The sequence below is a fragment of the Macaca thibetana genome, chromosome 1, assembly GCF_024542745.1.
Source record: "Macaca thibetana thibetana isolate TM-01 chromosome 1, ASM2454274v1, whole genome shotgun sequence".
Lineage (NCBI taxonomy): Eukaryota > Metazoa > Chordata > Mammalia > Primates > Cercopithecidae > Macaca > Macaca thibetana.
Genome location: NC_065578.1, coordinates 69625959 through 69653931, shown reverse-complemented (window position 1 = coordinate 69653931; position 27973 = coordinate 69625959). Strand labels below are relative to the sequence as shown.

At 39.3% G+C, this 27973-nt stretch overlaps 2 protein-coding genes across 5 annotated transcripts in view; one reads left to right on the top strand and one right to left on the bottom strand.

The window, feature by feature from the left end:
- The window catches only part of LRRC40 (leucine rich repeat containing 40), a 370991-nt gene that overhangs the window by 67097 nt on the left and 275921 nt on the right, over positions 1-27973 (top strand). The gene's annotated exons all lie outside the window — the stretch shown is intronic.
- On the bottom strand, positions 8-27949 carry CTH (cystathionine gamma-lyase). 4 transcript variants are annotated; one of them, XM_050804776.1, is made up of 13 exons: positions 27821-27949; positions 27280-27399; positions 22829-22910; positions 20822-20917; positions 17733-17842; positions 15022-15153; positions 9859-9916; positions 9307-9384; positions 7451-7603; positions 5629-5750; positions 4403-4455; positions 762-900; positions 8-478 (listed from the first exon to the last, which is right to left on the bottom strand). In XM_050804776.1, the coding sequence occupies exons 1-13, from the start codon at positions 27839-27841 to the stop codon at positions 452-454; spliced, it is 1191 nt and encodes a 396-aa protein (XP_050660733.1). In that variant the 5' UTR covers positions 27842-27949; the 3' UTR covers positions 8-451. The 4 variants fall into 4 exon arrangements, with proteins under 4 accessions (XP_050660733.1, XP_050660743.1, XP_050660754.1 ...); XM_050804786.1 differs by having other exon boundaries at positions 27280-27384; XM_050804797.1 differs by lacking the exon at positions 27821-27949 and having other exon boundaries at positions 27280-27642.

Here is a 27973-nt window from a genome sequence, read left to right as displayed (position 1 = left end):
TGGTAACTAAGTGTAAACCATTGCTTTTAATGTTCTTTTCAATGATATGCAAAAAAAATCACACTTGATTTAAGAACATTCGCTTAAATTTAAGTTCTTCACAAAACATAAAAAATGAATGACCATTATATTGTAAACATGATCAAAATAAATCTTAGACATGAAAAAAGAACATGATCCCCCAAAGCAGCAAAAATCTCGCCTCCTTCAGAGGCAAACATAGAGCAAAATTAACAAAAAGATATTAACAGAATTGACCTGTAATTATAATATGACATACAGAAAACTTTTTAAGAGAGATGATCCCTAAGAAGATTACAGTTATGAAAGATAATGAGGTGCCTTAAAATTTCCACTTGAAAAATTTGCAAAGGCTCATTGTTGGTCCGTTTAATTACTCAGGAAGATTTGATCTTCACAGGAAGCAGCTTCTAATAGCAGCTCTGGAATACTAGTTGTGACTTCCACTTGGAGGGTGCTATAATAACAGTGTACAAGAAAATATGTTATTAAACATATAGGCCATAGCTTCAACTCCTCAAGAAGTCCTTTTACTGAATACTACCATCCTTTAAATAAGCACTTTGACTGAGCTCCCTGTACCTTTATTTATACACCTGGTCTATTATAGGAACAGAAAAGCTTTAGAGTTCACATGAGACCACTCTTTGTAAATATAGTGACCCCCATGCTCAAGATAAAGCAGACACACATACACACACACACACACACACACACACACACACAATAATAAGACTTACTGCTGCCTTCAAAGCTTGATCTAGATCTTCCAGTAGGTCTTTCTCATCCTCTAAGCCCACAGAGAGTCGAATCAGTGTGTCACTAATTCCAAGGACATCTCTGTCATTCTTAGGAACTGATGCATGAGTCATGATTGCCCTGAAAGAAGACATGAGCAAATTTTTTATCACTATATGGTGTCAGTGGAGGCATGTTTCTGTCTCATAAACTGCAATTACCCTCAAAATTTTTCTGCTCCAAATATCAAATTTTGCATACCCCTATAATTCACAGGCAAAAAAAGAGAAAATTATGAAACTTATTTCTTCTAGCTATGATTTTAAGTGAAAAGCAAGATTTTTTTTAATCTTCTTTATACCTTCGGTAAGATATGCTCAATCCAAACACTGAAAGTGTATGTCAAGTACCCCCGTGCAGTAGGGTAAGGCATAGCCTCCCCAGGGTGTAGATTTCAATACCTGCCTACATGAGGCTTTGGCCAGAAATCGTGTACTCTGTGACCAACCTACTGGACTGTTACTTACAAGAGATCTCTTGGACCAAAAGCCTGTCATAATCAGTTTCCTCTGGATCAATTCAGAGCTGGACCTTCTGAGGCACATCGGAGAAAGACCACCAAGAATCACTAGTAGCAACCACTATGCATTCAGAATTCTACAATATAACTCCTGGCATAGAGGCCTAGAAGGATTTTTCAAACTATCTAGCAGCTCATTACCATCATCAACAGATGTAAAGGAAAAGCACCCATATGTCAAGCACTGCAGTAAAAATTGGGAAACCAAGAAGAATGAGATGTTTTCTTTACCCTAAATAACAAAGCAGGAGCTAAAAACTATGACAATTCACAAAACAAAATAGTCTATATAAACAATGCCAAACAAGTATAGACAAAAACACTGCCAAAGTTTCAAGGAAGGAGAAATTTCTGTGAAGAATAATGGAGGAGAGGCTTAGCATCTCACTTAGCCCCAATATGTATACTACAGCCAACACTCTTCGTTTCCCTGCATGCCACCAGCAAAATCAATACCTAAGCTGCTTTCTCCTTTCTTACATGAGAGCCATGGGGAAAAAAAAACATCTCAGTTGTGGTCTGAGTGATGGATATCTTCCTTTATCACACTACTAAAGTGTTTAGATAGAAACATCCATCTTAAAATGTTCTGCCCTGGGAGACTCATAATTCCTTAAAAGAATGTGTACATGTAGAAATAAGAACTCAGGTCTCAGAGACCAACAAACTTGGATATGAATCTTAGCCCCTCCACATACTGGCTATGTGGCCTTATAAAAGTTACTCATCCTCAGTGCCTATTTCCTTATTTGAAATAATAACAGATGCACCTACTGTATGCTTACTATGAGGCAGATACTCTACTAGCTGGTTTGCGTGCATTAATTCATTTTTTTAATGAATAAAAATTGGATATGACACCTGTCTTCAAAGTTTGTCACAGGCATTAATTTGAAGAAACATGGATAAAGCACTTCGAAGCACTTGGAATGTAGTAGAGATGCCTAATAAAAGATAATAGTTCATAGTAGGTGCTAACATTTACGTGGTAGTTAGTATGAACCAAGGCATTCGCTTAGGGAGTTTTTTTCCCATGTTCTCACAAAAAACCTAAAAGCTATGTAGAGTGTTGCTCACATTTTAAAATCAAGGAAATTGAGATTTAGGGAGGATGAGTAACTTTTCTAAGGTTACAGAGTTATATGTGTTGTGAGGCTGGGAGACTAAGCTAATACACATTATCTTCACTTCCTCCCTCCCGTATTGCAATGCTCTACTAGTAGCAGCAGAGTTGGGAGACACAGAATGAAGGGTCATAGAACAGACAAGCCCTGACCTAAATCCACCCATCCTCTGGCATCGCGGTTATAGCCTAAACCAGGGTGTCTGGGGGCCAAGCAACTTTAAACAAAAATCCCTACGTAAATCAGGAGAGATTTAAGACAAGAGAGTCTCAAGGTAATACACATTTCATTACTATGAAAAATAAACCCATTTCACACGCTGAGTGTGCCCTCTTGTGCATCCAAACTTACTAGCAGGCATCTTCTGGAAAGACTAACAAAAAGCTGTGTTACATGAATTATTTCAAGTCATTATTTGGACATCTTTTTTTTTTTTTTTAAACTTTGTGAGACTGCCTGACTTTCTGTCTAACTGTAAACTCCTAAACAAAGACAGAAAAGAGGCCTAAACTTTGGTGGGCCCTGACATTTCTCCACACAATGCTTGCATAACAAGTTATTCCACGAATGTTTATGAAAATGAAGACACAGAAATACCCCGTATATATTTAGTATAGTTAAAAATAGTTAGGTTATGATGTTGACTTAACCCTGCAATAATTACAACATATGGCCATAGTAGCATATAATAAAGGTAATATATATATCAGGAATGCTTGGTGGTACAGGTAATCAATAAATGAATAATCATTAATTTTTTGTTGTTGTTTTGGTTTTTTTGAGACAGAGTCTCACTGCGTCACCCAGGCTGGCGTGCAGTGGTGTGATCTCGGTTTGCTGCAACCTCGGCTTGCCACAACCTCCATCACTTGGGTTCAAGCAATTCTCATACCTCAGCCACCCAAGTCACTGGGATTATAGGCGTGCACCACCACGCCCAGATACTTTTTTCCTTTTTTTTTTCCAGTAGAGATAAGATTTCACCATGTTGGCCAGGCTGGTCTTGAACTCCTGACCTCAAGTGATCCACCCACCTCAGCCTCCCAAAGTATTGTAATTGCAGGCATAATACGTTGCACCAGGCCAAAAATCATTAATTATTAATCTCATTTTATGGGTTAAAAAATGGAAGTTTAAAGGTTAACTAATTGGTGGAAGCAGATCTCAAATCCAGATCCAGGCACCTTTTACCTCCCCTCACTGTTTCTGATGCAAATCCAAGAGTGAAGTTGCTAACATGTTCCTATGTGACACTTGAATCAATCAGCTCAACCTTCTGGATCTTTGTTTCCTTGCCTGTAAAATAAGCTGTTGGACTGTATGATCTTAGGCTGCTTCTTGTACCAATATCCTCTGATGCTTTGATAAAATTAGATGAATTCATTGGGTTAGATACTGAAGGGCCTGGTACCAAGTTAGGGTTTGGATTTATCTTGTACACAACATAAAGATATTAAAGGTTTATCCCACAGAGAACAGAAAGCAAAAGATTTGACAGTATCTAGTAGGGCTCTTCTCCAATAATCAAGGGCATGGAGGAGTTTCATCAGAGACAAATTCTCTGTTTCCCAAAGAGCTTTGAAAGAAGCTTTTCTAGTACAAAGTCTCCAGTCCCCTCTAAGGCTGAGTAGGGTAGAACATGTGGCCCTAGGTTAGAGGTCAGAGGTCAGAGATCCTAGAATACAATTACTGCTGGAATCTCTTTTTGACAGAGCAGGGAAGGAAGCAACATTTGGGAGGACACGACTCACTAACAAGTAGCCCGCCATGAGATTTATCAGGGTCTCCATCTTGACAGGGTAAGAGTCCATTCTGATTAATGTCATGCTATTCTTATTGTTAAATATCTTGAATTATCCCTGACCTTGTCACATTTCTTTCCCAATCATTAAAGCTGACATCAAATTTAAAGTACTGAGAAAAACAGAACTATACTTACGGAAGCTCAACAAGACTTTCGAATCCTCCCAAACTCTCAGCCAGAGTAAATAGCTATGGCAAAGAAAACATGAATTTAGACTTTCTAGTAAACTAAAAATACTAAAATCTAAAAATAAATGTTTTTAGGCCAGGCACAGTGGTTCACGCCTGTGATCCCAGCACTTTGGGAGGCCAAGGCAGGCGGATCACCTAAGGTCAGGAGTTCAAGACCAGCCTGGCCAACATAGTGAAACCCCGTCTCTACTGAAAATACAAAAATTAGCTGGCATGGTGGTGTGCACCTGTAATCCCAGCTACTTGGGAGGCTGAGGCAGGAGTATCACTTGAACCCAGGAGGTGGAGGTTGCAGTGAGCCAAGGTCATGCCACTGAACTCCAGCCTGGGGAAGTGAGTGAAACTCTGCCTCAAAAAAACAAGAAAAAATGGTTGCATTTGAGACTTTGCTCCATGGTTACCACATAAATAAAAAAATCTCTAAATGCCTCCCAAGTTATACATACTTCCTTGTTAATACATATCACTTATGAAATACATCCTTTAACTCCCTACTGGAACAGGAAAAAACAAAAACAAAAAAAAAAACACTTTTTATTTTGAGTGTGATAGTGTCATAAAACTTTACAAATGTTTTAAAAGTTACTTTGGTAACTGTATGAAATTAAGGTGACACCAGGAACACTTTGACTAATCTGGCAGCTTTCTATTAATCTATTCTGTAGTATTCAAACTGCATGAGCTCAAGGTTAAGCCCAGTGTATGGAGTTGGACAGGTCTCTTGCTCATGGCCCCTGAGAGCCTCCTGGGTTTTTGAAAATTAGACAAAGGCCTCCCCTAGTCAGATGCAGCCTAGGAGGCAAAGGGTTTGGAAAGCCATTCATAGGATGGATTTTTAGAACAAGCCTTGTGCAGTGCACTAACTGCACACTACTTCAAGGTTTTACCTATTTCATCTGAAAAAAGGGGTTCACTTTTAAATAAAAGCATTGTGTCTCTCAAATTGATTGTAGTATGTAGAGAGTTAAGTAGATGAACATATTTAGATGTCTGCTACTGTGACACTTTTGTTTAAGTCATTTTCAACCCAATGCATTTCATGATAAAGAGGTTTATGAGTGTAACCTGCAGACACAAAAACTTTATCTGACTTGAGTGGAAGTGAGAGATAGTGAACTGCTGTAAGGAGGCCTTACCTCTTACAATTTTAAACCTATTTTGTAAGTTTACCTTTAGGTTCTTGAGGAAAATTTCAGCATGCTGAAGAGTGCCCTTAATATAAAAGGTGATCATCCCTGTACAACCTGTACACTGACGCTTCGCCAACTCATGCTGTGGATGAGAGGGCAGCCCTGTAATCATAAGGTATCAGAAAAGTCTTATTTTAGAGTCAAACACGTAATTTTTGTTGTTGTTGTTGTTTTTGGTGGGGGGAGAATTTTTCACTGTCTACTTAAGTAAACTGCAAATAAGTCTAAGATGAGGATTATGCCATGCTCACATCTGGCTACTTGCTCGGGCCCCTATCTCTCCAGCTTTATGTTGCCTCATCTTTTCTACCCTCTTCAGCTTTCTTTACACCAGTATCACTGCACTCCCTTTCATCTCAGGGCCTTTGCCCATGCTGTCCCTTCAACCTGGACTTCCCTTGTTAATTATATCCTGTAATTTCTCGTTTAGTACCTGTCTTAGCCACCAGAATTGCTCCATGAGGGCAAATCCGTTTCTTTTGTTACTAATTGGATCCCAGTTCCTAGCGCAAAGCCTGGCTCATAGCTGGCAATTAATAAACATTTCTTGAATAAATCTCCAATACTTTGTCTATGCCTTTTTAACCAATGCTGCCCACTCTTCATGGCACAGAATATATATCAATCAACAGCTCTTTACCTAAAGTACATTTAGGGCATTTAGTTTCACATGTATTTCGCTTTGGTTTCTCTAAATTCCTTGTGTAGAGGGACCAGTCTTAATTTTTCTATATATTCTAGACGCTAAATCCTTCAAAAGGATCTAAAAATAAAAGAACTACTTTAGGACTACCACAGCTTAAGAGACTGGTAAAAATAAATTCAGCTAACTCCACAGAAGCATTTCTGGATGCTGGGAGAGGTGAAGGAATACAAATACAGAAGAGAACCTTAGGGGGCTGGGCACAGTGGCTCACACCTATAATCCCAGCACTTTGGGAGGCCAAGGCGGGCAGATCACCTGAAGTCAGGAATTCGAGACCAGCCTGGCCAACATGGTGAAACCTCGTCTCTACTAAAAATACAAAAAATAGCCAGGCATGGTGGTAGGCACCTGTAATCCCAGCTACTTGGGAGGCTGAGGCAAGAGAATCACTTGAACCCGGGAGGCAGAAGTTGCAGTGAGCCAAAATTACACCATTGCACTCCAGCCTGGGCAAGAGTGAAACTCCATCTCCAAAAAAAAAAAAAAAAAAAAAAAAAGAAAAAAAAAAAAAAGAGAACTTCAGGGGAATTTTGGCACCTAATATCAAGTCTCAACTGGAACAAACCTCTATCAGATTAAAGTGAGAGTTAATGCTGAATGGCAGACTGACAAGATTATAAGCAAATCAACTGAAAAGTCCAATGTTAACATCTTTGAATAGATACACACAAGCCTTCAAATCACAGACCACCACAGGAACATCTAATGCATAAAACTAATTTTCTAATATCCAAGCATCCACTAGACACCACCACAGGAACATCTAATGCATAAAACTAATTTTCTAATATCCAAGCATCCACTAGACACCACCACAGGAACATCAAATGCATAAAAATAATTTTCTAATATCCAAGCATCCACTAGACTAGAGGCAATACAAGGGTAGAGACCAAGTCTATCTTCTTTCCACCAGACCCACCACAGAGCCTGACACATGGCAGTGCTCAATAATAAATGAACATAAACAATACGTGAAAGCACTTAACTTAGAAATAAATGTTACATAAACACGATGCTCAGGATAACTGCTGAAATCCTAGTATAAGCGTATCTGCTTAGAAATCAAACTAACATACCAGGATAAATAACATACCAGGATAAATAACCTTTTCTACTCCAGGATTAGATTCCAAGAACTGGGCAACTGCCATTCCATTTTTGAAATGCTTTTCCATTCGGACATGTAGAGTCTTCAGACCTCGATTGCAGAGGTAACAATCAAGAGGAGATGGAACTGCTCCAAGAGCTGCAAAAAGAAAACATCCTGGATTAGTTTGAAGGCAGGGTATGGCCAAGAAATTATCTGGCTTCTCTTTTTCATTATAGTGACTCTCAGAAGCTAGGTGTAAAGCTCAGTGTTTGAGTTCTGGGAGGAAAATAATATATCAAATCAGAAGCACGAGAACAAAGCATAGAATATGCTTAGAGAAATTTACTTTAAAATGAGGAGAAGCAAATATGCTGAAAACTAAGTAAAAGCACAATGATATAAACTTCTCGAATATGAAAATAAATAGTCCTTTCCATGATTTTAATAAAATCATAAATTGTGCATAGCCTAACCTTGTATTTCTTTGAAAACTTATTTTAACATACAGAGAAAAATAGCAGTTCAAGTTCTATTATTACTGAATATTCTACTAATATTCTATTTAGCCTTTGTGCAAAGCAGCCAATGATTTCACATACCTCCGGGATATACACTTCATTTCTACTTTTTATAAACCAAAGGATACTTACCAAGCAATAAGTTTCAGTTTCCCTCCTGGAGGACATTTTTATTCCTAATTATGTTTATATCTTACCTGTCAAATCACAATGGTTTAATCCTTAACTGTACTGGAGATAAACTAAGCAATGTAAATAGGAAATGGTGTTTAGACATCTGTTGAAAAATTTAAGTTGATACTATAAGTGCTATTTAAAATTAACCATCATTCCTGATATAAAAGGTATAGTATATGAAAGCCCTCATTTCAAATGTAATTTTAAAAAAGAAAAAAAAAACCCATTAAGTCTTAAAACTAAAAATTCACTAGGGCTTTATCAAATTATGATTATAATTAAGATGGACATGAAAATAAAAAAAATTCATTTCTTATGTCATAAAGCCTTGCTATGCTATAACTTTTTTTTTTTTTTTTTTTTTTTTTTTTTTTTTTTTTTTTTTTGACAGTATCTCACTCTGTTGCCTAGGCTGGATTGCAGTGGCACGATGTCAGCTCACTGCAACCTTCACCTCCCAGGCTCAGGCAATTCTCCTGTCTCAGTCACCAAGTATCTGGGACCACAGGCATGTGCCACTGCACCTGGCTAATTTTTTTGTATTTTTGGTACAGACAGGGTTTCGCCATGCTGCTCAGACTGGTCTCAAACTCCTGAGCTCAAGTGATCCACCTGCCTCAGCCTCCCAGTGTGCTGGGGTTACAGGCATGAGCCACCGTGCCCAGCCTACTATAACTATTTTTATAACACTTTCCTCTAAAATCAGAAAAAATTTTTTTGGCTGGGCGCAGTGGCTCACGCCTGTAATCCCAGTACTTTGGGAGGCCAAGACAGGTGGATCACCTGAGGTCAGGAGTTTGAGACCAGCCTGGCTAACATGGTGAAACCCGTCTCTACCAAAAATATAAAAAATTAGCTGGGCATGGTGGTGGGCACCTGTAATCTCAGCTATTCAGGAGGCTGAGGCAGGAGAATTGCTTGAATCCTGGAGGCAGAGTGGTCACGAGCCGAGATCACGCCACTGCGCTCCAGCCTGGGTGACAGAGTGAAACTCCATCTCAAAAAAATAAACAAATAAATAATAAAGTCAGAATTTTTCTCCTCTATTTTTCATTTCTTCATAAATTATTAGAGTTCCATCACTTCACAACACTTAGTGGAAATACAAATATCAAATGTAGTCACTGAGAGAATCATAGAGAATCTGGACTTTTTAATACTTACAATTTTGCAAGAAACGAAGTCTATTATGAAGTCTTTCACAATTAACAGACACCAGGCCCATTACAACATCACTGTGGCCTAAAAACAAAATACAAACAAAAAAAGTTTCAATTAGAAACAATTTATATTTACTCTTTATTTTACAACTTCCAAAATGTGATTTTCACTTGAAAAAACTCTCAGGGAAGAAGCTCTATAAAATAAGTTTAAATAAACGTTATTCAATTGGACAGCAGCAAAAGCTATGTCTAAAACAATAAAATAAAATTATATAAGAACAAAATGTTTCTTTAAGGTGTCAGCAAGATAAAAGCATAACTTTTTACGGTCAACTTTAATCCTCTTCTCATAAATCATGAGCATAGTTTTGTGTACTATAAACGAAATCCTACATTTAATCAAAGGATTTTTTTTTTTTTTTTACTTTCTACATGAGTCACAGAAAAAAAATCTACAAAATAATCAAAGAAAAGGGATCAAAAGTCAAGCCCTATGCTATTTTCACCTATCCATGGAAAAGAACATTCAAAGTGTACGCTGTACTCATCTTACCATTCATGTATTTTGTTGCAGAACACATACAAATATCAGCTCCCAGAGCCAAAGGGCGCTGAAAGAAACAAGTTTTTTACTTAGAGAAACCATTTGAAAATATGCTTCATTACCTGCCTATCTGCAATTGTAAATTTCATTCTTATTATAATCAATATTAACTTTGCAAAAATATGTGCATCTTAAAATTTTCCAGGATCTCTGATATTATTTCTCCTTTGCCTCCCTCCCACCAAAGAAAAATGTAAAGTATTGAATCCAGTCTTTAATCTGAAGGCAAAAGTTTCTTGGAAATAGAAAATAAGCCCAGGTCAACCGGTCTCTTGAACCTGTTTTTTATAGCAGTTTCTGACAGGACTCTAAATTTATTACCTACAGTAGAGACACTGGTATTTTATGACTCATTAAACATGTAAAATAGTTGACATGAACATTCAGCAATTTTTATTAGAGTAAGTATAAACTCATCTGCTGAGATTTTTATTGATTAAAACCTCATGACGTATGCTGTGATTATTCACATTTGGGGTTTGTCATGACCTTGATTCTTAATGGATTCAACCAACTGTGGATAAAAAAAAATGGAAAAAAAAATGAATGGTTAAAAAAAAGAATGGTTGTGTCTGCATTAAACATGTACAGACTTTTTCTTGTCATTAGTTCCTAAACAATGTAGTGTTAACAACTACTAATAAAGCGGGTACATTGTATTAGGTATTACAAGAAATCTAGATGGCCGGGAGTTGGGGAATGGCTCACACCTGTAATCCCAGCAATTTAGGGGGCTGAGGCAGAAGGATCGCTTGAGACCAGGATTTTCAGGCTGCAGTGGACCATGATCAAGCCACTGCACTTCAGCCTGAGTGACAGAGCAAGACTTTCTCTTAAAAACAACAACAAAGAAATAAATTTACTGGGGTGGGGGCTCACACCTGTAATCCCAGACTTTGGGAGGCTGAGGTGGGTGGATCACTTGAGGCCATGAGTTCAAGCCCAGCCTGGCCAACATGGTGAAACACTGTCTCTACTAAAAATAATAAAAAAAAATTAGCTGAGCATGGTGGTACATGCATGTAATCCCAGCTACTCAGGAGGCTGAGGCAGGACCAGGAGGCGGAGGTTGCAGTGAGCTGAGATGACACCACTGCACTTCAGCCTGCTCTGCGACAGAGCAAGATTCTGTCTCAAATAAATAAATAAATAAATAAATTTGTCTGAAATTGGGAGAATTAAGAAAAACAAAAAAGAGAAGGAATTTTTTAAAGTGTTTTCTTTCACCTAATTTTCCTGTAAATCAATCCTTTAAGTCATGGAGTATAATGTGATGTTCAATACATGTGTAATTGTGTAATGATCAAAAGCAGGGTAATTAGCATGTCCATCATCTCAAATATTTATCATTTCTTTGTAGTAGAAACATTTAAAATTCTCTCTCCTGTTTTGATATATACAGTATATTATTGTTAACTCTGGTCATCATTTTGTACAGTAGAACACCAACACTTATTCCTCCTTCTAATTGTAACTTTGTACCCATTGATCATCCTCTGTCCTGCCCACCTCCACCCTCCCCTCCCTAGACTCTGGTCACCACTGTTCTATTCACTACTTCTATGAGATCAACATTTTTTACATTCCACGCATGAATGAGATCATGCCATATATGTCTGTCCATGCCTGGCTTATTTCACTTAACATAATGTCCTCTAGGTTAATCCTATAGTCTTAAAATGTATTTGTTTACAATGAGAGTGAAAGGTGTAGACTTTCCACTTAACAATACATTGTCAGGCAGGGCATGGTGGTTCATATCTGTAATCCTAGCACTTTGGGAGGCCTAGGTGGGTGGATCACTTGAGGTCAGGAGTTCGAGACCAGCCTGGCCAACATGGTGAAACCCTGACCCTGTCTCTACTAAAAATTCAAAAATTAGCCAGGGATGGTGGTGGACACCTGTAATCCCAGCTACTTGGGAGGCTGAGACAGGAGAATTGCTTGAACCGGGGAGGCAGAGGTTGCAGTGAGCTGAGATCGCACCACTGCACTCCAGCCTGGGCAACACAGCAAGACTCCATTTCAAAACAAACAAACAAACAAACAAAAAAACAAAAATACATTATCAACATCTTTCCCTTTACATTTTCCTAAACATAGAACCATATGTGTTTATTCCATCCTTACTAGAGCTGTTTAGTCTTTGGAAGATATTAGTACAGGTGGCTATGGGGACTTTTCACTTAGGGTATTTCAAAAATAGGATGCTTTAGGTAAAGTATTGCCCAAAGCACTCTCTGCATATGTGTTTGCACATCTCTAAAGGGATGGAGTCAAAGTAGATGAGGCCTAAGGTCTTTTCTAGTGCTAACATTTGTAAACTCTACAGCCAAAAGAGAAGGAAAAATAAAAACCAAATCACTAACACCTGCTGATCTCATTATCTTCTGAGAATCATGCTACATACTTTATATAACCCAGGGAAGCACTGTACAAAATACTTTACCTAACTCAATAAAATCAGTACCTTTATGGCTCTCATCATACAGGTGAGGAAAGGGTACTAAGAAAAATGAGATAGATCCCTCAGATTAAAAAGCTGGTAGAGCCAGGACTCACACCCAGACTGCCTGACTCCAGAGGTGCTAATCTGAAACTTCATGCTAGTAGGTCTATTTTGCCTTTCGTGAGACTTACAGAAGATCCAGAGGACAAAAGACTGGGAAGAAAGAGAATATATTCCGTTTTCATGAAGGTAAGACAATGAGAGGATTTTTTTCAGGAAGATTTGCTTTATGGAAACAACACATGTAGCTACTTAGGGATGATGTGATTCTGAGTAATTCAACTGGAATAAATCCAAATTGAAATGAAGCAAATTCCAATCACTGGCATGAGGAATGTGATGTGGGCTTCAAAAATGCAAAAAAACTAGACCTATGTTAGTGACGGTAATAGGAGAAGGAGGGCCAGGTTTGATGAGTAACCTGGGCAGGGCCAGACTAGAAAACGTATGCAATTTTTGGGGAATATACAGGACTCACGGTGACTCAGCTAAAGCTATACTATGCTGTATTAACTGGCCTAATGTAAGCGGCATATGGGCTAAGGAGTTGTGATAAGGAATATTACACTGAAAATCACTTGGGACAAATAGACGATGCCAAATAGACAATGCCAGATTTTTCACTTGGAAACAGATTGCTTTACCTGATAAAATCAGTAATCAAGGATACATTATGAGCCAAAGGCAGATGGCCCATGAAGCTGTCTGAATGCAATGTAGGCTGGAAATGTGCTTCAGGAAAGGAAAATAAACTATGACAATGCCTTCAAATAAAATGGAGGAAGGTGAAGAGCAGGTTTATAGAAACTGCCCAGGGAGTCGGCCAGTCACATGGAAGCAGCAACCTGTATCAACTTCAGGGACCCAGAACAGAAAAGGGGGGAAATGTAAACAATAAAACCTGTAAACATCTGCCCAATTGAAGAGCCAGAGAAAATGAGCTGGGTTTCAGGAACTCTGCAGAATAAAGATGAACTACAGGAAGTGTACTAAGTATGACAAGGTACAGGCAGGAAGAAAAGAGCAGGAAGAAGGTAACTCCTAACAAAGAAAGGAAAGAGTTGGGTTACTCAGAGGAAAGAGAGGGAGAACCTGTGGGGAAAAGGCAGGAAACAAGTTAATTATAAAGAGATCCCAAAGTGATCTACAAAAGAAAGCAAAACAGAAAAGAGGATGAAACTAGACACAAGACAGAGAAAAAAGGAAAGGATAGAGGATGTATGGGAGGGGTGGTCTGGGGAGGAAACAAATGCAGAGGGCTAGGTAGGGAAAGAAATCATTAAAGAGAGTTGCTACGGTTTGAACACTGTGTACTCCAAAATTCATAGGTTGAAATCTAATCACTAGTGTGATTAGGAGGTGGGCCTTTGGGAGGTGATTAGGGTGATCTGTGCCTGATATGATTTGGATCTGTGTCCCCACCAAATCTCATGTTGAATTGTAATCCCCAAATGTTGGAGTGCAGCCTGGAGGGATATATGAGGGTGGATATATCATGAATGGTTTAGCACCATCTCCTCTTGGGACTGTCCTCACAATTGTGAGTTCTTGTGAGATTTGGTTGTTTAAAAGTGTGTAGCACCTTCCCCCTCGTTCTCTCTCTTGCTCCTACTCTGGTCATGTGACGTGCCTGCTCCCCCTTTGCCTTCCACCATTATTCTAAGTTTTCTGAGGCCTCCCCAGAAGCCAAGCAGATGCCAGCATCATGCTTTCTGTACAGTCTGCAGAACCGTGAGCCAATTAAGCTTCTTTTCTTTATAAATTACCCAGTCTCAGGTTATTTCTTTATAGCAGTGTGAGAAGGGACTAATACAATGCCCTGATAAAAGAGGCCCCAGAGAACTGCCATGTCTCTTCTACCATGTGAGGACATAGTGAGAAGGCTCTGTCTATGGACCAGAAAGCGGGCCCTCACCAGTCACTGAATCTGCTGGCACTTTGATTGAGGACTTCCCAGCCTTCAGAACTGTGAGAAATAAATTGCCATTTATAAGCCACCCAGTTTATGGTAATTTGTTATGGCAGCCCAAAGAGACTAACACAAGAGCACTATAAATACTTACAGCTATAATGTAAAATAAATAAAGTAAAAGTTCAAAATAATAATAAGTTAAAGAGATCTAGGCATAGTATACGGAGTGCTGAAGGAATAAAAACTAGAAGAGAAATAATATGTATAACATACACTGAAATCATTGAGCATCACTTTTCTTTTATAATATATATAAAAATATTGAAGATGACTGAAAAATATGACTGATTTGTAACCAATGCATAAACGTTCAAGTCCTTACTATGTATAAGGAATTAGCAGATACAATCACATAATAAGGCCATTTCTTCAGAGTTTACACATCTTAAGAGAACTGGTAAGCTTTAATAAATAAAAAACACAAAGTACCATAGAGGATATTAACATATGTTTGAAAAGATACTAACTAATGGTAGAAGAGGTCCAAATTTAATTCTCTGTCCAATAAATAATGAATGATGATTAGATTTCATGAATTTGATCATGATTTTAATTTAAGCAAGTCCTTTCTTTCCTAATTACGGATATATGTGATTTACTAATTGTGCCAAAAAAAATTATTTTCGTTTACCTGGAAATACGGCGACATAAAGGTGTTATCCACGACCAAAATAATGTCTCCACGCTTATGGACAATATGTGCGCAGGCTTCAATGTCAATCATCTTCAGGACGGGGTTCGTGGGGGTTTCAATCCAAACAAGCTACAATAATTCAATAGTTTGTAAAAATATACTTTACAAACATACATCTCATATATTGTAACAATCTGGGAAGCTATGTTATATATAATGGAAACACGTGGATGATGATGTTGGGAGGTTCAAATCTGAATCCTAGCCTTACCTACAAATTTCTGAGGCCATTGGTATGTAATGTATCCTATTGATCTGTATAATTGGGTTGGTAATACCTATCTTACAGAATTTTTGTAAAGATCAAGTGAGATAATGTACATGTAAACAGAAAAGTACTGAAGTTAATTATTGTATTTTTCTTAAAAAAGGGAGTGTATTCCAAAGACATAGCTCGGTGTCTGTTCTCAAAGATAAATAACATAGATTGTGTAAGAATACATCCTAGAATTTTAATGAAAGAGAATTATCCCTATGATGCCAAAAATATATTTAATATGAACTTAATGCCAGAAACCCTGGAAACTACAGAATAAGCACCTAAGACTTGAAGAGCATGGGCTTTAGACTAAAGAAGAAAAGTGACACCCACAACAGAAAAACTGGTTACTGCCTACTTAAAAAGTAACAATGACCTTTTTATCTCAAAACCTACCACAATTCAGACACATAGTAGATGCTTGATTGTTATCAAAAAGACCAAAGAAAATAATTCTATTTGTTGAACAAAATGCCATTGTATTGAATTACTTTTTTTTTTTTTTTTTTTTAAGAGGCAGGGTCTCACATTGTTGCCCAGGCTAGAGTGCAGTGGCATGATCATAGCTAACTGCAGCTTCAACCTCTCAAGCTCAAGTGATCCTCCTACCTCAGCCTCCCCAGTAGTTGGAACTACAAGCATGTGGCCATGTCTGGCCAATTTTTTTTTTTTTTTTTTTTTTTTTTTTTTTTTTTTGCAGAGAAAGGGTCTCGCTATATGTCTCAAACTGCTGGCTCAAGCGATTCTCCTACCTCAGCCTCCCAAAGTGCTGGTATTACAGGCATGAGCCACTGTGCCCAGCTGATTCTTTTTTTATTACCTATTATTTAAATAGGCAAGGGATCTGGTTTAATACACTTCTGACTTTAGAGTTTTACTCTGGAAAAGATAAGATGGCTAAAATAATACATATTCTACAAAAATTTTGAATTATTTAAAGAATCTATACAAATTATTCCTGATAAGAATTTATTATTCCTAAATAAAAAGTAGGTTTTACATGGACTTAGACATTCTACTTCAAGTGAAAAACCTGATATTTCAGGAAGGAAAATGTATTAATCCAAGTTCGTAGAGTCACTATATAAAGTTCTGTTGACAAGACTTACTATATTCACAATTTGCTTTCCTCCCTTAGAAAGATTCAGACCAGGGCCGGGCGTGGTGGCTCATGCCTGTAATCACAGCACTTTGGGAGGCTGAGGCAGGTGGATCACAAGGTCAGGAGTTCGAGACCAGCCTGGCCAACATGGTGAAACCCCCGTCTCTACTAAAAATACAAAAATTAGCTGAGCATGGTGGTGGGTGCCTATAATACCAGCTACTCAGTAGGCTGAGGTAGGAGAAGCGTTTGAACCCAGGAGGCGGAGCTTGCAGTGAGCCGGGATCACGCCATTGCACTCCAGCCTGGGTGACAGGGCGAGACTCCGTCTCAAAAAAAAAAAAAAGAAAGAAAGACTCAGACCAGCTATTTTAATGTGGCTTTTCTCCCAAGCAAGATAAAAAACAAGTTCTTCTGAAAACAAATCTTAATTACCAAAAGCTCAACCATGTTAATGTGCAAAGTAATTATTTGTACATGAAAAGACATTCATTTTTTAGCATTCATTGCAACATAATCTTTGGTACAATTCTAACCTTTAAATCATTAGCAAAAAGTTGTAAACAGCTGACTTATAAAAGACACTGGTCCTTCTTTTATCCACACAGAATTTAAATGAGTTCGCAAGAAAGAATATCACATATGCCATTCACTCAGACACAAAACACCTTCCGGTGGCATACAAACTTCCCCGGATGGAAGCTAAAGATTGTTTGTGGCCCATTCTCTAAATCTACTAGTATCTGGGCAGCATCCCTTACAGCCCAGCAAAGCCACGGTGCTTAGGGTTCGGGGGTTTGGCAGGTTTCTTTTTCTATAATCCAATCTCTGTGATGACTTCTGTTACCAATACTGTTTTGGCTATGCAGTTAAGAATTAGGTGCTCCTGCATAGCAATTTTTTTTAACAATTACCATGTATCCAGGAACTATACTAAGCATTTAATATGCATTATCTCATTTGATTCTCACACTCCCCTTTCTATAAAACCAGTATAATTATCTCCATTTTGCAAATGAAGAAACTGAGACTTTGGTTAAATAATTTGCCCAAGATAATACACCAACTAAGATACAGAATTAAAATTTGAACTCCACTCCAGAAACCATGTACCATCATCATGCTATAATACCCTGGAGATGACAGTCTATCTTAATTTTGTCGATGTTTCCAATGGGATATAATAAAATTTGTTATTCACATTAAATTATATCGTCTAGTAAACAGAAATGATGAAAACAAAACATCAAAGGAAAAACAGGCAAAACTGAAAACGAGCTGAGTTACCTTGGTTTCTGGCGTAATCGCCGCCTCTAGTAATTTGATTTTGGAACAATCAACAAAAGAAATCTTTAATCCAAATTCAGATGCCACCTGCCTGAAGTACCTGTTTGTACCTGAGACAGAAGAGAATCAGAAAAAATGGAAAGAACATTGCATTAAGAAACATTCATTCCTTCTGCGTATAAACACAAAATATATGGAACTCTCAGTCACCAAGAAAAATGCAACTAAAAGCACTTCTAGTTTGGTCAAATAGTTTGTCTATCTGAAACAGTAAAGAATAATAAGATTTGTTCTTTAAAGGCTCAAGAGTCAAATAAAACACACTTGAGATCCAAAAGTAGCCTGAAGCAAATAATGTTTCTCAAAACATCCAGTCTCCACTAAGTGACATGCTTCCTGAAACATCCTATCTTTTTAAACAATTTCTACCTAGTTCTCAACTGTAAACTAAATGAACCAATGTCAATGAAATGTTTGAAATAAATTTCAAAATACTTTGTAATAGAAAAGAATTGGTTACTATTCTTTGTACTTTTTCCATCTTTTTGTTATGTAGTTCTGAAAGTTTTAATCGATAAAATGAGACAATATAAATCAAACTACCAGATTTTTACAGTGAAAGAAGATAAATCATTTGACTTAAAATAATTTCTTTTATAAATACACCTGGATTTATTTTTACACATAAAAACTTAAAGAAAAAATTGCTATTGATACTCAACAACAACAACAACAAAAGAATATCCTGTCATTAACGAGAAACTAGACTTGTGATGGTATGTAGACTGACCCTAGGTAATATAAAATTGGAAAATAACGTAAAAAGTTCTTTAAAATCAACAATTTTCAGGATTTTACACCTATGTTTGTCATGAGACTTTTATAATGCATTATAAAAGTATCTGAAGGTTTGAGATTTCTATAATTTCAATTCAACAAGTTAATATAAGAAACTAAGATAGGCCGGGCGCGGTGGCTCAAGCCTGTAATCCCAGTTTGGGAGGCCGAGGCGGGCGGATCACAAGGCCAGGAGATCGAGACCACAGTGAAACCCCGTCTCTATAAAATACAAAAAATTAGCATGTGCTACTCAGGAAGGCAGGAGAATGGCGTGAACCCGGGAGGCGGAGCTAGTGAAATCGCGCCATGCACTAGCCTGGGCAACAGCGTGAGACTCCGTCTCAAAAAAAAAAAAAAAAAAAAAAAAAAAAGAAACTAAGATAAAATACAAAACATTGTGCAAATTTCTGAGGGATAAAATGCTTACTAAGAGTGAGTCCCTTCCTTTAAAGCAGGAGTCCCCAACCCACAGGCCACAGAGATGTACAGGTTTGTGGCTTGTTAGGAATCCAGCTGCACAGCAGGAGGTGAGCAGCGGATGAGCATTATAACTTCCTGAGCTCAGTCTCCTGTCAGATCAGCGGCAGCATCAGATTCTCACGGGAGGAAACCTACTGAGAACTGCTCATGCGAAGGATTTAGGTTGTGTACTCCTTACGAGAATCTAACTTTCGAGGGATCTAGATTGCATGCTCCTTATGAGAATCTAAATAGCACCTGATGATCTGAGGTGGAACAGTTTCATCCTGAAACCATCCTCCCGTCAATGGAAAAACTGTATTCTACAAAACCGGTCCCTGAGGCCGGGCACGGGTGACTCACACCTGTAATCCCAGCACTTTGGGAGGCCGAGGTGGGTGGATCACCTAAGGTCGGGAGTTCGAGACCAGCCCGACCAACATGGAGAAATCCTGGCTCTACTAAAAATACAAAGTTAACCAGGCATGGTAGCACATGCCTGTAATCCCAGCTACTCAGGAGGCTGAGGCAAGAGAATCTCTTGAACCCAGGAGGCAGAGGTTGCAGTGAGCCAAGATTGTACCACTGTACTCTAGCCTGGCAACATGGCAAGACTCCACCTCAAAAAAAATCCAGTCCCTGGTGCCAAAAAGGTTGGGGACTGCTGTTTTAAAGGACTTAGTGATTTAACTTTTTGTTCCGATAGGAAATACATAAAATGATAATATTCTAGAAATCACATTTTAATTATTTGGAAGCATCTGGAATATATGTATATGTATATTCACAAAATTCCTTGCTTTTGTTTTAAACACAAAAATCAGTGGGCTTAAAGGCAAGGGCAAGCCTGTCTTCTCCACATTCACCACTTTAAATAGTTAACATTTAATCTCTTTGGAATGTAAGTTCTTAAATATAGAGCCATAGATGGGCTTCAGGGGTTCAATCGTGAGATCCCCTAAAATTAAAATGCTAATCACTGAGTGTAGTCTTAAGAACGTTTTTTGGGAAAAGAGGCCCATATCTCTCAACAAATTTTCGAAAGTTTCCCTGGTACCAAACAAAAAATAAAAAGCAAAAGGGGATATGTGGGGTTGAGCTCTTGAGAGTAACCTGAGTGGTAGTTCACCTTTATTACAGGTAAAAATTAAGTTACAGGAGAACATTGTCTTTCTAAACCTTATCTTCTCTAGAGCAGAACATGTCTGCAAGTTGATCAAGTGCTACGTATTCATTCTAGTGCCTTAAATACTATTCTTATTAAATAATCTCTGGCCAGGTGAGGTGGCTCATGCCTGTAATTCCAAAACTTTGGGAGGCTGGAGAGGGAGGATCACTTGAGCTCAGGAGTTCCAGACCAGCCTGACCAACATGACGAAACCCCGTCTCTACAAAAAATACAAAAATTAGACAGGTGTGATGGCACATGCCTGTGGTCCCAGCTGTTCAGGAGACTGGGGCACGAGAACCATTTGAACCCAGGAGGTGGAGATTGCAGTGAGCTGAGATTGCACCACTCCACTCCAGCCTGGGTGACAGAGCAAGATCCCGTCTTAAAATAAACAAAAAAATAAATAAATAATCTCTCTTATAAGCAGTTCCAGAACACGGACCCTAAGTGTTTATGCTCCTCTTTTGCCAAGTCTGAGAGAGCATAGAGGTGCCCGTCACACCTGTAAAATATAATAAATAACCAAAAATACTGGCAACATTGTTAATATTAATTCAGGGCTCACTTTCTTATCTGTAAAATACAAGTTTACACAACATAAACGAGAGGGGTCACCTACCTCCATACACATCATCCATACAAATAATTTGGTCTCCTGCTTTTAAAAGGTGGGTAATAGTTACAGTGGCTGCTAAACCTGAAGCAAAGGCCAAACCTAAAATAAAAATCAAGTTAGAGTAAGCTGAAAAGTCAGGCCTATAGGTTAAAACAAACCTCCAAGTATTTATCTGACTTACTTCAATGCAGATAGGGCAGCCATCACTGCTGAGTTGCTAGAGGCCCCTGATTAATACCATTACAAAATCTCCTTTTCTATTTCAAGAATAAGATATCTTTAAAATAAAAAATACATAATGTGGACAGATACTTTTGTGTTAAGTCAATTTTGCCTTGGTAATAACATTTCTCTGAAACACTTCAAGAAAATAATTCTTTACAAATATCTGAGATAAAAGGCCTATTACCAGTTAAATTACAGTTTGAAAATAGCAAACTAAAGGAATTTCAGGGCGGGCATGGTGGCTTATGCCTATAATCCCAGCACTTTGGGAGGCCAAGGCAGGTAGATCATTTGAGGTCAGGATTTCGTGACTAGCCTGGTCAACAGGGTGAAACTCTGTGTCTACTAAAAATACAAAAACTAGCCAGGCATGGCGGCACATGGCTGTAATCCCAGCTGCAAGGGAGACCGAGGCAGGAGAATCGCTTGAACCCAGGAAGTGGAGGTTGCAGTGAGCCGAGAATGCACCACTGCACTCCAGCTTGGGCGACAGAGGGAGACTCCATATCAAAAGAAAAAAAAAAAGAAAAAAGAAATTTCAAACATAAAGAATACAGCAAAGATATGATTCAGACATTCATTATATGAATATGCAATTCAGTAAATATTTTAACAAAACTCGCATCAGACCTGAGATTTGTCTGATAAGTGTAATCACAATGAATACACAAGACTCTCCATGAAAAAAAGAAAAAGTTTAGGGAGTTAATCTCTAATCTCTGACAGTACATTATCAGGAATTATTGACCACTGAAAATAAACTTTAGTGCTATTCTTAAGCACAAATTATTAGGTGAATAAGCCAGAGGATAAGAAAGTTTAGGCCAAGTGCGGTGGTTCACATCTGTAATCCCAGCACTTTGGGAGGCCGAGGTGGGCAGATCACTTGAGCCCAGGAGTTTGAGACCAGCCTGGCCAAAATAGCAAAACTCGATCTCTACTAAAGATACAAAAAAAAGGCTGGGCGTGGTGGCCTACTCCTGTAATCCCAGCACTTTGGGAGTCCAAGGCGAGAGGATCATGAGGTCAGGAGATCGAGACCAGCCTGGTCAACATGGCGAAACCCCATCTCTACTAAAAATACAAAAATTTAGCTGGGCGTGGTGGCAGGCACCTGTAATCCCAGCTACTTGGGAGACTGAACGAGGAGAATCGCTTGAATCCAGGAGGAGGAGGTTGCAGTGAGCCGAGATCCTACCATTGCACTCCAGCCTGGGCAACAAGAGCAAGGCTCTGTCTCAAAAAAAAAAGCAAAAAAAACAACAAAAAAAAATTAGCTGGGTGTGGTGGTGCGCACCTGTAATCCCAGCCACTCAGGAGGCTGAGGCAGGAGAATCGCTTGAATGAGGTTGCAGTGAGCAGAGATCGTGCCACTGCACTCCAGCCTGGGCAACAAAGTAAGAAACCCTGTCTCAAAAAAAGATTTTATGTTCTAATTGGTGGTGTTATTAAATTTAATTTCCATTTATTTATTTATACTGACAGTTTCAGATGAAGATTGTTTTCACACAAATAGTACATAATAAATGTAGTATTAATAAATGTAGTATTCATGTGAATTTTTTCCTTTATTCATTTGTCCTCTATTCATATGTATTTTTACCTGATGATTACACATATGCATATTTTACCAACTGAGGGACCTTGGGCAAAGAATTCAAAGTCAGTAGAACAGGAATTTTGGACTACCGAATCTGTTTGTTTTCAGTTCCACATTCTGTGCCTCTATGGCTTTCTCTATACATTTAAAAATAGATTCTAGACTGTGAAATGGAAATTACTTACAGTATTTAGCCCCATCCAGTGCTGCCACTGCTTTTTCAAGGCAATTCCTAGTGGGATTTCCAGAACGGCTATATTCAAAACCCTGAAGAAAACAAGTTTGAGTTCATCCTAAGAGATTTAAGTTTATTATCAGAGTCCTAACATAGACAACTACAGTTTCACCCTACCATATGAGTTTCTATTCGTTAGTCATGATATGTCTTGCTTTAATACAGAAGCAGAAGAGTGCTGTGGCCATAGTCAAGAGGCTCTGAAGTCAAACAAACTCTATGTGAATTCTGTATCTGCCACTTCTGAGGTGCACGACACTAGGTAAGTTACTTCACATTTCTGAAAGTCAATCTCAGTATCTGTAAAATGGGAATGAAATACAGATGTCTAATTCATAAAATCGTTGTGAAAATAAAATGAGATAATGCACAAATTCACTACATGTTTCCTGGCACATGCTAATCACTAAATAAATGGCAGTTTTTATTATTAGTATTTTTATTATATTAGACTCACCTTTTTTCATTAATCTGGAAACATTAGGAAAAGGGACTTGCATAAGCCAACAGAATAAACCTAATTCTAACCTGTGTTTCATTTCCTAAGAAATAAGTGATTAAATGATACAAGTTTCTTTTGTTTTAAGGATAGGACCTCCCTCTATTGCCCAGGCTAGAGTACAGTGGGGCAATCACAGCTCACTGCAGCCTCAAACTCCTGGGCTAAACAATCCTCCCATCTCAGCCTCCTGAGTAGCTAGGACTACAGGTGCACATCGCCATGCCTAACTAATATTTTAATTTTATTTTTTGTAGAGGCAGTCTAGCTATGTTGCCCAGGCTGGTCTTGAACTTCTGACCTCAAGCAATCCTCCCACATTGGCCTCCCAAAGTGCTGAGATGATAGGTGTGAGCCACCTGTCAGGCTGATTCAAGTTCTATTTGGCATACAACAGGAAGTTATGATCGGATCCTACAAATACTCAGCATTCATTCACATCTTGGCTCTACAAAAGCAGCTCAAAACATAGGGAGCAATTCCTGGCAAAACAACTCCACACAATACTTTTTAGAAATGTGCATTCCTGTAATCCCAGCTACTCGGGAGGCTGAGGCAGGAGAACTGCTTGAGCCCAGGAGGTGGAGGTTGCACTGAGCCGAGATCGTGCCACTGCACTCCAGCCTGGCCGACAGAGTCTGTCTCAAAAAAAAAAAAAAAAAAAAAAAAAAAAAATTGCATTATTCTGCTCTTACATATACGGCACCCTGCTAGCTATATTCATCCAATCATTCTATTAATCCTTATGACTGAGAAAGTGAAGCCAAATGTAGTAGTACCTAGAGAGTGTCAAAACCAGATTGCAAACCAAGGATTTCAACATTAATTAGAAGTCCTATAATTTTCTCCCTCAGCTTCACATCACACATAACAAAACACAACACTCTTTCACCTTTGTTTCTGATTCAGAAGCTCCCAGTATTAATAATAATAACTTTTAAAAGTTTTGTTGCTATGTGCCCTTGTTTATGACAAGTTGAGCAGACTTTTTTTTTTTTTGAATGGGAGTCTTGTTCTGTTTCCAGGCTGGAGTGCAGTGGTGCAAACTCCACCTCCTGGGTTCAAGCGATTCTCCTGCCTCAGCCTCCCGAGTAGGGACTACAGGCATGCCACCACACCCAGCTAATTTTTGTATTTTTTTAGTAGAGATAGGGTTTCACCACATTAGGGAGGATGGTCTCGATCTCCTGACCTCATGATCCGCCTGCCTCAGCCTCCCAAAGTGCTAGGATTACAGGCGTAAGCCACCACGCCCAGCCTGAGCAGATACATTTTACAGGGTTCTAGGATATCCTTACCACTCCCCACCATCACCTTCTTACCATGACCTGCAGCTGCACCCAGCAGATTAAAAAAAAAAAAAAAATGCTTGGATTCATGTGGCGTCTGCCACAGAAAAGTACCTTACATTTCTCATTCAACTCTTCAAATTCCCTTTAGTGGTCTTAGCTAATTTTTAAAAAGGGCCGGGCGCAGTGGCTCATGCCTGTAATCCCAGCACTTTCAGAGGTGGATCACCTAAGGTCAGGAGTTCGAGACCAGTCTGATGGTAAAACCCTGTCTCTACTAAAAATAAATAAATTAGCTGGGCATGGTGGCGGGTAGCTGTAATCTCAGTTACTCGGGAAGCTGAGGTAGGAGAATTGCTTGAACCCAGGAGGCGGAGGATGCAGTGAGCCAAGGTGGCACCACTGCACTCCAGCCTGGGCAACAGAGCAAGACTCTGTCTCAAAAAACAAAAACAAAAACAAAAAAAAGATACTAAGCAGAGTTTTTGTGGATTTAACCATCCCTGCTGGCTTCCTGGAAACATTTAATTATTAATATTACACCCGAATGGTTAACTTTTGCACTGAGTTCCAAAGCTTGGGCAGCTACACATTCATTAAACCCTACACGAGAAATGAACTGCATGTTTGAAAGAGAGGCTGTGAGCTGGACTCAGTGACTCACACCTGTAATCCCAGCACGTTGGGAGGCCAAGGCGGGTGGGTTACGAGATCCGGAGTTCAAGACCAGCCTGGCCAACATTGTGAAACCCCGTCTCTACTAAAAAAAAAAAATACAAAAATGAATCAGGCACAGTGGCAGGTGCCTGTAATTCCAGCTACTTGGGAGGCTGAGGCCAGAGAATCGCGTGAACCCGGGAGGTGGAGGTTGCAGTGAGCCACGATCGCACCACTGCACTCCAGCCTGGGTGACAGAGTGAGACTCTGTCTGAAAAAAAAAAAAAGAGGATGAAAGAGAGGTTGTGTACATCTTTTGATTCTAAAATACAGTAAGGAGTATTCTAAATCAGTTATAGAAATGGCCTTAGAACTCTATCTCACAAAACAAAGGACTGTCTATAAGGATTTTCCTCAACTTATATAACACACTGAAGTGGTTTCCAAAGCATAATCAAGGCCTTGGACTTACAGACTTTAACTAATTCTTACAAATCTTGTAACTTTTAAATTCCCAAGACCCATCAAATATGCCACCAAAAGGGGAAAAAAAGCTATGTGATTAGCAAAGAGGGCTCTTTCATAGGCTTTACAGATCATTCATGTATGACTCTGGATCAGTTCCTTTTCTATAAAAAGTACATAATACCTGTCCTGTCCTCTGACTTGGTTGTTGTGAGGATCAAATGGAAATAGTGTAAATATGAACATCATGAAAAAACAAATTACCATCGAGTAATTATTATGTACCATACAGCCTTAAATACATCTCAACAACTTATGCGGTAGGTACTATTGTTATCCAAATTTATACAGGATCAATCAGAGGCTTTAATAGGTTAAATAACTTGCCCAAGATACCCCGGCTCAGAAGAAGTGGTGTCAGAATACAAAACTAGCTTTTGACTATAAGACTTATGTCCTCTTTTTGTTGTTTGAGTTGGAGTTTCGCTCTTGTCGCCCAGGCTGGAGTGTAATGATGAGATCTTGGCTCACTGCAAGCTCTGCCTCCTGGGTTCAAGCGATCCTCCTGCCTCAGCTTCCCGAGTAGCTGAGATTACAGCTACCCGCCACCATGCCCAGCTAATTTATTTATTTTTGGTACAGACGAGGTTTCACCATGTTGACCAGGCTGGTCTCAAACTTCTAACCTCAGGTGATCCATCCACCTCAGCCTCCCAAAGTGCTGGGATTACAGGCGTAAGCTACTGCACCCAGTCATGACTTGTGTTCTTAATCACTAAGCCACAATGATTAAATGATGCAATAGGCTAAATTGTTACTAGCATTATTAGAGATAGCATAGTGTAGCTGAGTGCCTAAGAGTTGGTTCCTAAAGCAACCTCAAGTTTCTAAAGTTTGAATCCCAGCTCCAATACTTACTGGTCTAAGGCTACTTAACTCCCTAAATCTCAGCTGTTTTACTGAGAAAAAATGAGGATTCGGTTCAGACTAGGGTTGTTGTTAGGATTAGATGAGACAATACGTGTAGTACACATGCTATATACAAGTATGTATTTGGCACATAGTAGATACTCAATAACTATTAATACAGCTACTGGGAACAATCTTAATTCTCCTCAAGTTATCAGACCCTTAATATTTTTTAAGCTGACTCCGAACTACATCTTTAAAATTTATGCTGCTAAAGGTAACTCAAAAAAGTTAGGACCTTCGGTTTTTAATTGCAAATTTGTCAAAATCACGTGAATTTCAGGCCAAATCTATATGGCAAGTTGGACAAACGGCTTCTTCCATTCCTGCTTATCAAAAGAAACACGGTCACTGGACCATCCGACACAAAGCTATACTGCAAGAATTACAGCGTAGAAACATCTTTCGGTTGCCTTCCTAATTTATAAGTAATATTATAAATTACTTACATGCCTTTCAAATTCATAAGCCATCTTTCTTTTCCCGCCCAACTGTGGACAGCCCCAGACAGACTCAGCTCACCGAGTGCTGGCCAGGCGCCGCTTGCTTGAACGTAGTGGACAGTGAGATGAGGGGCACCACAGCCCTGGAGGTCCATTGCTCTGGTTCCTGGCCCACATGGATGGCCTGCGTGGCGAAATGCTGGAAGTGAGGCAGGAAACCTTGTGAGGAGGCGTCTTTTTCCTGCATGCTGAACCGCGAAAGGAGAGAGGAAAAGAACCGGGAAACCGGGTGTCCGGGGTAGGGAGAGACAGAAGGATCGGCCAAGAAGGAGCTAAAGCGCGCAGAAAGAGCCGACAGCGAAGCACTAAAGCGGGACACGGCGATTGTGGGGTGGATTTTATTAGCCGGCCGGCAGATAAAATCTCACGACCACAGCGGGGCGGGACCCGCGCGGCCCATTAAGCAAAAGCCCGACGCGTCTCCCGCTCCTTATTGGCTGACAGCAGAGGCGTTGCCTGAAACGTCACCGCGACCGCCCCTCCCAGTGCAGAAAGTGGAGGGAAGCTGGAGTCCCTGGGTCCAAGTGGTGTTGGTCCCTGCGGGAGAAATTCCTGAGTACCAGTCCTGAGGAGGCTGCCATGCTGGCTCCTGAGAGCCACCCGGGCGTCTGTGTGACCTCAGGCTGGAGGTTCGCCCGAGACGTGGCAGAAACCTGGCTTAGTGTTGAAACCTGGTAACTGTAAATAGACCACATAAATAGCCCCCTCTTATT

Coding starts and splice junctions, on each gene's coding strand:
- CTH (XM_050804797.1), bottom strand. CDS start 27,447: ATGCAGGAAAAAGACGCCTCCTCACAAGGTTTCCTGCCTCACTTCCAG. Junction 15,154..17,732: donor CGATTACGCCAGAAACCAAG/GTAACTCAGCTC, acceptor GAATTATTGTAG/CTTGTTTGGATTGAAACCCC. Junction 9,917..15,021: donor TTATGTCGCCGTATTTCCAG/GTAAACGAAAAT, acceptor TGTTTCTTTCAG/CGCCCTTTGGCTCTGGGAGC.